Source organism: Papaver somniferum, chromosome 11 (genome assembly GCF_003573695.1).
Source record: "Papaver somniferum cultivar HN1 chromosome 11, ASM357369v1, whole genome shotgun sequence".
NCBI classification, from domain to species: domain Eukaryota; kingdom Viridiplantae; phylum Streptophyta; class Magnoliopsida; order Ranunculales; family Papaveraceae; genus Papaver; species Papaver somniferum.
The window spans coordinates 46,849,354-46,860,188 of record NC_039368.1 but is presented as its reverse complement, the minus strand read 5'-3'; the positions used below and the strand labels follow the sequence as shown (position 1 = coordinate 46,860,188).

Sequence of the window (10,835 nt, the reverse complement as noted above, 5' to 3'; positions counted from 1 at the left end):
GTATTTTGAAAATATATGGTTAAGGGGTGTCATCTTTTATTCAAAATGACCCGGGTTTTATTAGGTATACCCTAGTATACCCCAATCACGCCGGGTTTGAAAACCCCCGCAAATGATGGTCTAAAAATGAACTTCACGTTTTCTTGTTCTTTACATAAAAGTATTTAAACTGCGGAAATGCTAGTTGCCTCCCTATTCTCCACCTTCCTATTCACCTCTCTATAATCTAAGTCCCACATCCATATCGAGATTGGCATTCAGGTTCAGATGGAGTTCACCATTCCCCTAACGTGGGATTTAGATTATAGGGAGGTGGAGATTAGGGAGCCAAATAATATTGCCGTTTAAACTGAGGGTGGAAATAGAGTTTTCTTGTTCTTTACATAATCTATGACGAAAAATCCCTTTATTTAAATTACCTTGTTACAACCCAGACAACTCCTTCACTACTAAACTTATTTCACAAGTCCGAAATCCCTCACACACCCACACGAAGAAGAAGACTTGAATCCTCAGTTGAAGGTCATATGGTATAATTAAACCCTAATTTCCTGTTTCTCACTAATCACTCCACAAATCGTCATTACTTGTTTATAAATTTCAAGATCTATACTTCACTTCTGTTTAATTTAGGTTTTTTCTTCTTCTGGTGTCTGCAGATTTAAATTTAAACCATAACTGAAGATGTTTCTTACAAGGTGAGAAAGAAACACTGTACTTTTTAAATCAATGGGTTCTATGAAATTTGGAGTTTTGCTTCTTCATAGATTTTGATTGATTTTGGGGTTTCTTGTGTTGTTTGTTGCAGGACTGAGTATGATAGAGGTGTGAATACTTTCTCACCTGAAGGTAGATTGTTTCAGGTTGAGTATGCGATTGAAGCTATTAAGGTAAATAATAAACTAAAAAGATTTTTTTTTTTTTTCTGATTGTATTTTGTACTGAAAAATAATGAAATCTGTAATTCATGTGTTCAGCTTGGATCAACTGCGATAGGCCTGAAAACTAAAGAAGGTGTAGTGCTTGCTGTTGAGAAGCGTGTCACTTCTCCATTGCTGGTTCGTTCTTTATTTGATTGCTTTGCATAATTACCACATATTTAACTTGGGACTGGATAGGCTTGTGGGGGGAGGGGGCGTTGCGGTCCATGGCCTCTGTGTATTGCGATAACTGCTTTTGACTAGTTTATGATACAACTTTTAAGTAGTTATGTTTGTGTGAAACTGATTGGAACTTGTAAGTAGATATCCAACACCTCTGTTGGAGCTTTTAAGTTTGTGCCAGTTTTTAGAAAGGATTATCTGCTGAAGTTTTTAGCCACAATATTGGTGGAATGGATTGTAGAAAGTTTTTTTAGTCATTGTGGTGTTTTGTCATTGTACGCTTGCCAATGCCACTTGTATGGGTGTTTATAGATTTTGTAATAGGAACTGAGAATTGTGGAGCTGTAAGACATTCAGTTTCTATTGGATACATGACACTAGATATATGATTTTGGGTAGTTTAGTGAATGGTTCTAATTTTTAGGTTGACACATATCCAGGTTTTCTATCTTGGTACCTTTAACAAACAGTTGACTCAGCCATAGATTTCATTCCTGTATCCTGTGAGATTACCAAGCTGGCTTAGATGGATGATGGTCATGGCATTATCTTAGGACTTCAGAGTTTAGTGTTGAAAGCTATAAGAATGATGCTAGTCCTATGGAATTGCAACATCTGTATCCTGTGAGATTACCGAGCTGGCTTAGATGGATGATGGTCATGGCATTATCTTAAGACTTAAGAGTTTAGTGTTGAAAGCTATAAGAATGCTGCTAGTCCTATGGAGTTGCAACATCTTTATCCTCCTTTTCTGTTTCAGGAGCCAAGTAGTGTAGAGAAAATTATGGAAATCGATGAGCATATAGGTTGTGCAATGAGTGGACTAATTGCCGATGCTCATACACTTGTTGAACATGCACGAGTTGAGACTCAGGTACTGTCTCACTCTTACCTTTCCTCTGTAGTATGCATCTGTATCACCAAATAGCTGATTTAGTGATTATTACTATTTTATCAGAATCACAAGTTCTCATATGGGGAGCCTATGACTGTTGAATCCACAACACAAGCTTTATGTGATCTTGCCCTACGATTTGGTGAAGGCGAAGAAGAGTCCATGGTTAGTTATTGTTTTTCCTTTCTTTACATAATTCCTTATTGTTTTAGTGGTGCATGCACTATTTAACATGCAAATACATGTCTTTGTTGCTTCTACGAGTATGGCTAGAAAATGTCGTTCTCAAATTATTTCTAACAGTTAATGAGTTTTGATAATGGCTATTGTGGTTCTCAACAGTCTCGGCCTTTTGGTGTATCACTTCTCATTGCTGGTCATGACGAAAATGGGCCAAGCCTGTAAGTTTTTGGTCTTTCTATGTTTCTTACATATTTCGAGTATTGTTTTTGTAGTACTTCTGCCAGGACGATTAGGATTTTCTTTTGCTTTAGCTGGTTTAGCTTACTATTTTTTAAGCAACTTATAAAAGGAAAGGCCATGTTTGCAGATACTACACAGACCCGTCTGGCACATTTTGGCAGTGTAATGCAAAAGCAATAGGATCAGGTTCTGAGGGAGCAGACAGCTCTTTGCAGGAGCAGTTCAACAAGGTATCTGCATTTCAAAAAAAAAAAAAAAAATCCAATGCAGCATTGGAAGTGTAATCCTCTGTTATGTGTTGTTCACTTCTAGTTAGTTAGAGAGAGATGGCCTGACCATTATTGGTTCGTTGCAGGAGATGACACTCCAAGAAGCCGAAACAGTTGCTCTTTCGATCTTGAAGCAAGTGATGGAAGAGAAGGTGAGGTTTCTGCGTATAAAACAGTAGCATATTTTTTCCCCAGGCACCATGAACTGAGCTGTCTTGTGCTATGTTCTCTTTTTGTTATGTTACAGGTGACTCCCAACAATGTTGACATTGCAAAGGTTGCTCCAAAGTACCATTTGTATTCTCCTTCTGAGGTGGAGGCTGTCATCGCTCGTTTATAGAAAGAAAATCCTTAATCATTCTCTTCGGCAAGGTTTTCCTGTCTTACTTCCCACCGCCTTCAAGGGATGATTTCGTTAGGAGATAAACTTCAATGTGATCTGGTTATTTACTTCAAGGGATGACTTCATTAGGAGATAAACTTCAATGTGATCTGGTTATTAGGCCATGAAACCTACTCCCTTCTGATCTTTTTTACATTACTTTTTTTGTTGGAGTAGAGTTTGGTATTCTTTTAAATTACTTCGGTATTCTTGATCATGAGTGTCACATTTTACATTCACTTGGTTGACATGAAAACATTGGAAGTTAAGATTCCCAAATGAAAAGTTATGATTCTTATGATAGTTGGTTGTTCTTGGTGTTTGCTGTCTGCATTTGTTTTTGTACTTTTTCCGTGTGACAGAATGCCATGGAAAGAGCAGCCCCCTTGATTGACTGCAAAATATCAATAATGAGAAAGTTGCATAAGTATATTGAACAGACACATTCTAATGCTCAGTGAGTAATCTCTGCTGCTAAGCAGGCGTATATGTATACGGAAGAGAAGAGCATGGGATTTCTGCATCTATTGATGAATGTACACCTGGGGTGTGTCTCCCTGCTAGAAAACTGAACAATTATGTCCAGCGGGTTCTTAATGGCAACAATAACTCTAGCTACCATCATAAGCTTCTCCCATGGTTTCCCAAGGTTATATAATGCATATACCTGACAATTGACGGCTACAAAAATCCCCAGCTTCAATCCCTAGTAAGGGTCCATTGGTTTTGTTCAGGACCATAATATAAGGCAAGATTCGGTAAGATTTATCAAACACTTCTCCAGAAGGAGAAGCACTTCTACTTCGTATTCAAACACCCTCCAACTCTATCGAATTGAAGGAATGTGTCCATAGTGGAGCTGAGATCCAACTGTGGGCACTCTTTTTAAACCAAAGAGATCAAAAAGAAATATGTGAACCATGAACGTCAGGAAGTAGACAGAACACAAAATTACAAGGATTGGATAGTCCTATACAATGTTTGACAAGGGTTACCCTCAAGGCACAAAAACTCCTTACAAGTAGTCATCATCTATAGAAGGCTCTTCAATGGAGAAACACTTGACTAGTTTTAGGTTGAACGGAGCTGAAGCTTGGACAATGTATTTTTTTACTATACCTTGTAATGTCCATAGTAATGTATCAAGTTTGCTTGTATACATGCTGAACTACACAGAACTGCTTTAGTTTTCACTTCTTTGGCATATGTATAAGTCGCTGACACCTTCCTTGACAAATCGTTTGAATGCCTTTGAACGGTGCCGCCTGTGATCAATTTCAAACTAATTATTTCTGACTTACCCATTCTTCGTCTATGCACGCTTTACCAGTAATCTTTACAAGAACAAACCCCGTCTTTGAAATGGTGAAGACATTTGGGGTCATTCAGATAGATTTCACATCCGTATCTCAAAGAGATAAACTTGGCTGTCTTATGGCAATCATTACAAACTCTAAGGTTCTTGACGATCCGTATACTTCGAGCTGCATTAGAAGAACTGATGAGGGCAAAACCAATTGCTAATTTCTCGCTGTGAATTCCAGCAATCTTTTCTGTATCTTCCTCCTGGATGTTAAGGTGGGTATGCTCGTGAGAATCAGGCATAGCTAGCCTAACTTCTTCTTTAATCTTATCCAGACAAGCATATAGCACATCTGCATCTGGCATCGATTTATCGTCTGTGACAAAAGTTTGTACCTTGTTGTTAACATTGATCCAGCTATATCCGAGAGTGTTTAATGCCTCACTTCTTTTCTCAAGCGTTCTCATCATTGAAGCATCTTCGCAGCTACCACTTAATTCATATAACTGTAACAATAGCTTGTGAGTTATGGTATTTTTCTGTTCCAATTTGACTAAATTTTCTGCTGCTCGGATCGCCAACCCGACATTTCCATGAACCCTCGAGGCCTTTAGCAAAGAAGACCAAATGGAAGGGTGAGATTCTATTGCCATATCCTCGATGAACTCCGTCACTTCCCCAAGCCTACCTGATCGACCAAACAACTCCACCATGGCGTTATAATGTTCTAAACCAGGTGAAATCTGATAATCTTTCGTCATACTGGAGAATATTTGGTTTCCTTCATCCACCATTCCTAAGACACTGTAAGCCAAAATAATATATGAAAAGGTTCCCTTATTAGGTTTGATACCTTCTGCTCTCATCATGTGAAATAGATCTATCGCGATATGATGATGACCGTGTAAAATGTAACCAGCAATTAGGGTGTTCCAAGAAATAGTATCTCTCGAAAACATATAATCAAATATGGCTCTTGAAGAGATCATGTCCCCAGACTTGGCATAGGTGTCTATAAGAGAGTTTGCCACTGGTAGCTCAGTGTCTAAACTTTCATGAACAGCACAACCATGGACCTCCTTTAACTTTCTCGTTGAAAGCAGATCTGCACATGCCGGTAAAATGCTCAACATGGTAATGGAATTGGGTCTTGCACGAAAAGCTTGCATCTGACGAAATATCCGTAAGGCCTTATCTTTTTGCCCATGGTGGAGTGAACCCGAAATTAATGAATTCCATGATGCTGTATTCCGCTTGATAATCCCTTCAGTTTCCATCGTCCGGAAGAGATCCATGGCTTGATCTTCATCTCCATTTAGTATATGGCCCGAGATCATCAAATTCCATGTTACTACATTTGGCTTAACACCTGAAACACGCATCCTAGTGAAGAGATCATAAGCTTGGCCGCAGTATCCAGCTTGGGCATACCCTCCAATCATGGAATTCCATGTAAAAACATCTCTCTCCACCATCATATCAAAAATACGCCGAGCATCTTCTAGTTTCCCACACTTGGAGTACATACCGATTAGAGAATTCTTCATTAGTACATCAGCCAGGGAACCTATCTTAACCTCAACCGAATGAAGCTCCTTGCCCTTCTTCAAAGATTTCAATGAAGCACAAGCAGAGACTGCACTTGCAACAGTAACTCCATTCGGTTCAACCCCAGAGACCAACATTTCTCTGAAAAGTTCTAAAGCTTGGTTTGTTCTATTATTCTGAGCAAAACCCGAAATCATAGACGTCCAAGTAAAGACATCAGGAGAAAGCCCATTTTCATTCATTTTCTCCATCAGTTCCATCGCTTGATCACATTTCCCAGACTGATTATAACTAGCAATCAATATATTCCAAGATACTAAACCCGGTACAATACCTTCCGCACTCATTCTCTCAAACAACCCCAATGCTTCTTCATTCATCCCGTTCTGACAATACCCCGAAATAATCGAATTCCACGTAATCAAATCCTTGTCATCCATATTCTCAAGAAACCGTCTAGACGACACCAACTTCCCACATTTTGTATACATAGTTAATATAGAATTATTTACATGAACACACAAATCCATCCCAGTCCTAACAACCAATGAATGTATCAATCTACCAGTCTCAACGTCACCCAAATTCGCACACGCTTGTAAAATCTTCGGCAACATATATTCATCTGGAAAACAAATTCCTTCATCCATCATCAAAAAGAAAAGAGCGATTATCTCCCTCCATCTTTGCTCTCTGGTGTACCCACCAATCATGGCAGACCAAGCAAACAAATTCTTTCTCTCACACATTTCATCAAACACATGTCTAGCATCATTTAAACTACCGCATTTCGCATACATACTGATAAGTTTAGTCTCCACAAATGGGTTTACTTCAGCAATCAAATTATGAACTTTACGACCAAATTCAATGGAATCAGTATCAATACAAGATTGTAATAAAGAAATGCAAGTATTGGGTCTTACCTTAAACCCATTTTTTGTTATAGAGTCTAACGCCGTTACAGCTTCTCTTAGCTTCCCATTTCTGCATAGATTGTTTATGTCTAGTTCTGTGATTTTCTGGGTTGTTCCTGAATCAAATTTAATGGTTCTTTTTGGTATAATGGGTTTAACTGAATCTGAAGTGGGTAGCTGTTGCTTCAAGAATTCTATTAGGTGAGGTTTTGATTGACAGGAAATGATTGAATTTTCCATATTTTGAGACTTTCTTTCTTTCTGTGTTTTCAGTTTTGAGGTAATATAAGATGTTATCCGTAGGAAGATGATGGGCTCCTAAAGGGCACAAAAATGAGAGGAGTGTTTGGCAAATGCTTAAAAATTAGTTGCATCCAAGTTCTCTAGCAATTTTTTTTTCCTACTGTCTTTTGTTTGGCACAACCTACGTAGCAAGCCATATTTTCACCAGACAATATCTTTTTGAATCCTATTATCAGGGGCTTTAAATCGTGGCGTCATTAGGGGCTATCCTGAAAAAATTAGGGACGACACAAAAAGATAAAAATGGTCACCCAAGCGTAAATCTAAGCTACCCCTTATCTCCGACTTTTCGAAATGACCATTTTACCCTCCATAATCGGTAGATAAAACTACAATCGGTAGTTTTATTTCGTAATCCGTAGTTGTTAGGATAATCGGAGGTTTATCTGTAGTTTGAAAGTTTTGTTATTTTGAAAAAAAACTACAATCGAAAGGTATTTATTTAACATATCCTCCGATTATAAAGTTGCCCCAAAATTGATATTTGAAAACATCTCAAGTTTTTCGAATTTGGGAACTAACATTCGGAAGGTATTTAGTTACCATGTCTCTCGATTATGGAGTTGCCCTAAAATCGATATTTGTAAAAATCTCAAGTTTTTCGAATTTGGGAACTATCCTACAACCGGTAGACATTGAATTAACGTGTCTCCTGATTATGAAGTTGCCCCAAAATTGAAATTTGATTAAATCTCTAGTTTTTAGAATTTGGGAACTACCATAATCCGTAGCTTATGAAGTTCACCTAAAGTATCGATTTAAACCCAATGATAATCGGTAGACAATGACAAAATGTTGTGTCCGATTATAAGGCTATTTAGGTTCAGAAGAACAATAAAAATGAAGCCACTATAATCGGTAGCAATTTTAATACTTGTACTTCCGATTATGGACCTGTCTGACTTTTTTTTTTTTTTTTTGAAAAGTCACCAGAATCGGTAGTTAAGGTTGATAACATTACTACCGATTCTGAATATATCTCACAGTCTTTTTAAAACTTACCAGAATCGGTAGAAATGGTTGATATTTATCCTCCGATTATGGTGAAAAATTCAGCAGTTTCAGACAATCAAGTAATAAACATAACTCAAAATACATTCATAACCCATAAACTTAAGAACATATAATCCAAGTATTTTTCTGGTGCGGCAGTGGGCTTGAGTAGACGAATCGCATCGGAATGATACTATTATGGACCTATCTGACTTATTTTTTGAAAAGTCACTGGAATCGGTAGTTAAGGTTGATGACATTACTACCGATTCTGAACATATCTCATAGTTTTTTAAAAGTTTACCAGAATCGGTAGAAATGGTTGATATTTATCCTCCGATTATGGTGAAAAATTCAGCAGTTTCAGACAATCAAGTAATAAACATAGCTCAAAATACATTCATAACCCATAAACTTAAGAACATATAATCCAAGTATTTTTCTGGTGCGGCAGAGGGTTTGAGTAAACGAATCGCATCGGAATGATACTATCAAACACACAACACATTACAAAATTAATAAAGTATTATTACGAATAAAACGACAATATGTTTGTAAAAAGAATATGATTATTACCTCGGTTTCGTAGATTTCTCTGGCCCAGGAGTCTTTGTATTCAAATAAAAATGCTCCACCATCTCTAGGCAGCCCACGGATTTCTTCTCCAAAATCTGTCTTCTTCAACTCAATGGGTACAAGGTGTGGTGCTTTCTTCGCGATTGGCTTCCTTGTAACTCCTCCTTCTCCTTGTGCACCACTTGGTTGTCCTTCATCTTGAGTGATTTCTGGTGCGCTTGCTTGTACTTCTTCTTGAGTTCCTTGTTGAGCGCTTCGTTCCGCATCTTTTTGGCTCCTCTCTCTTTGTGCACTAGCGGTTAGTTTCTTACCCCCTTTTTGACAAGGCCCTGTAACAGTTGTATCTTTGTCTGTCTTACCTCGTCTGTCCCTAAACAATAAATTGGTCCGTAAGAATCACATTACAAACAACATAATCGGGAGAAAAAAACTAGGATTGACTTCTGATTCTGCACAATCAGAAGAAAAGGTAAAAACTTTTCTTCTGATTACACCTAATCGGAAGTCATATTCTAGTTTTTTCTCCCGATTATGCATCAATTTGGGTTCAGAAACTGATATAGTTATGAGAAATATATAATCGAAACGAAACAATATAACATATCAACCGATTGTCTATATTCGGAAGTAAATAAATATCCTTTGGCTTCCGATTAAAACGCAGCCCCGAAATAGGATTTTGCTAAAATCACAAAATTTTCAAATTTTAAAAACTTCATAATCGGTAGTGTGTTGAATTTGTCTAACTTACGATTATATACATTCGAAAGACAAATACTATATAGTATCTTCCGATTCTGGGTACCAATTGTGTGTCCCTACATGTTCTAATTCTCTGTTACAATTGGAGGTCAACATATAACCTATCTACCGATTATGTCAGTTTTATGGTTCAGTGAAAAATAGCTTTCTATAATCGGAAGTCATCTATAAAAATTAACTCCCGATTCTGGTCGATGTAACCGAAAATCCTAGAAAATGTACACAACCGGGAGATAAATTTTAGATCTATCTACCGATTCTGGGAAATAACCAAAAACCCTAGAACTTCTTTTCATGGATTCGTTTAATTGAAGCAATATAAACACATAAAACGATAGAAACTTACCTAATTGGGGCCATTTCCTGGAGAGTTTGATTATCAGAATCACCAGCACCACCTACACGAGCGGCGTCATCCTCATCATGTTCTTCGTGTTCGTGTTCGTGTTCTTCGTCGTTTGAGGCAGTTGCAATCGATTTGTTCTTTAATTTTTCTCGATCTCTCGAGGGTTCATTAATATCAGTCATCGTTTTATAGAAGAATCAACGATGTTTTTGATTCGGCGATGAACGGTGACGATGAATTGAAGTTTGAATACAGGAGAATAGTATTTTTACTATCCACAATCGGAAGGGAAGAAGAAGAGGAGAAGAAGAGTTGAAAAGAAAAGAAAGAAAATGAAATTAGGTTTTGGGTGGTCTTAATCGTTCAAAGGTTGTGCCGGCAACTATAATCGGTAGTAATATGATGTTCTTTTGCTACCGACTATAGACGGTTGTCCCAAATTCATTTTTTCTTCAAAATAGATAAAATTGCGTTTTTCTACATTAACAATCGGTAGATATGATATGTTAGTATGCTACCGATTATGGCAATAACCCATTCATAAACAAACTAGTAAACGGTAGAAAAAATTATATTCTAAACTACCGAATTGTAGAAGGACGTACAAGTATTTTCAACCTATTTTGTCTTATTTAGTCACCATTAATTCTTTCAGGGTGGCCTCTAATGACGTCAGGCTTTAAATGGTTGAGTTTTTTGGGGGCTTCATAGGGTCATGTAACAGTAATTCATAGAACCCCTTATCTTAATTTTTTTTGTAATGCCTAATCTACCCTCAATTGATTAGTGCTAATTAAAATGATTAAGCTAACTAATCAGTATTAGTGAATGAATTAAACTAATCAAATCAATAATCTTTTGCAAATCAAAACTTGATTTTCTTGGATTTTGAAGAAGAAAAAAGGGTGATTCAGGTGAATTTTTTTGAAAAAATTTAAAGAAAATGATGAAACCCTTAGTCAAAATATTCATGGAAACCTTATAATCAACTTCCAATGGCAATTTTAGCGATTCA

General features: G+C 37.2%; 2 protein-coding genes across 2 annotated transcripts; one reads left to right on the top strand and one right to left on the bottom strand.

The window, feature by feature from the left end:
* Nucleotides 1-413: 413 nt before the first annotated feature.
* Nucleotides 414-3,375, top strand: LOC113323678 (proteasome subunit alpha type-5-like). Its single transcript, XM_026572013.1, has 10 exons — nucleotides 414-530; nucleotides 660-698; nucleotides 809-890; nucleotides 978-1,058; nucleotides 1,864-1,977; nucleotides 2,062-2,163; nucleotides 2,341-2,399; nucleotides 2,549-2,651; nucleotides 2,777-2,842; nucleotides 2,938-3,375. Exons 2-10 carry the CDS (start codon nucleotides 685-687, stop codon nucleotides 3,028-3,030), a joined length of 714 nt encoding a protein of 237 aa, XP_026427798.1. The 5' UTR covers nucleotides 414-530; nucleotides 660-684; the 3' UTR covers nucleotides 3,031-3,375.
* Nucleotides 3,376-3,986: 611 nt separating this feature from the next.
* LOC113322588 (pentatricopeptide repeat-containing protein At1g19720-like) lies at nucleotides 3,987-7,180 on the bottom strand. Its single transcript, XM_026570710.1, has one exon. The coding sequence runs from the start codon at nucleotides 7,078-7,080 to the stop codon at nucleotides 4,396-4,398; it is 2,685 nt and encodes an 894-aa protein (XP_026426495.1). The 5' UTR covers nucleotides 7,081-7,180; the 3' UTR covers nucleotides 3,987-4,395.
* Between the last annotated feature and the right edge of the window lie 3,655 nt (nucleotides 7,181-10,835).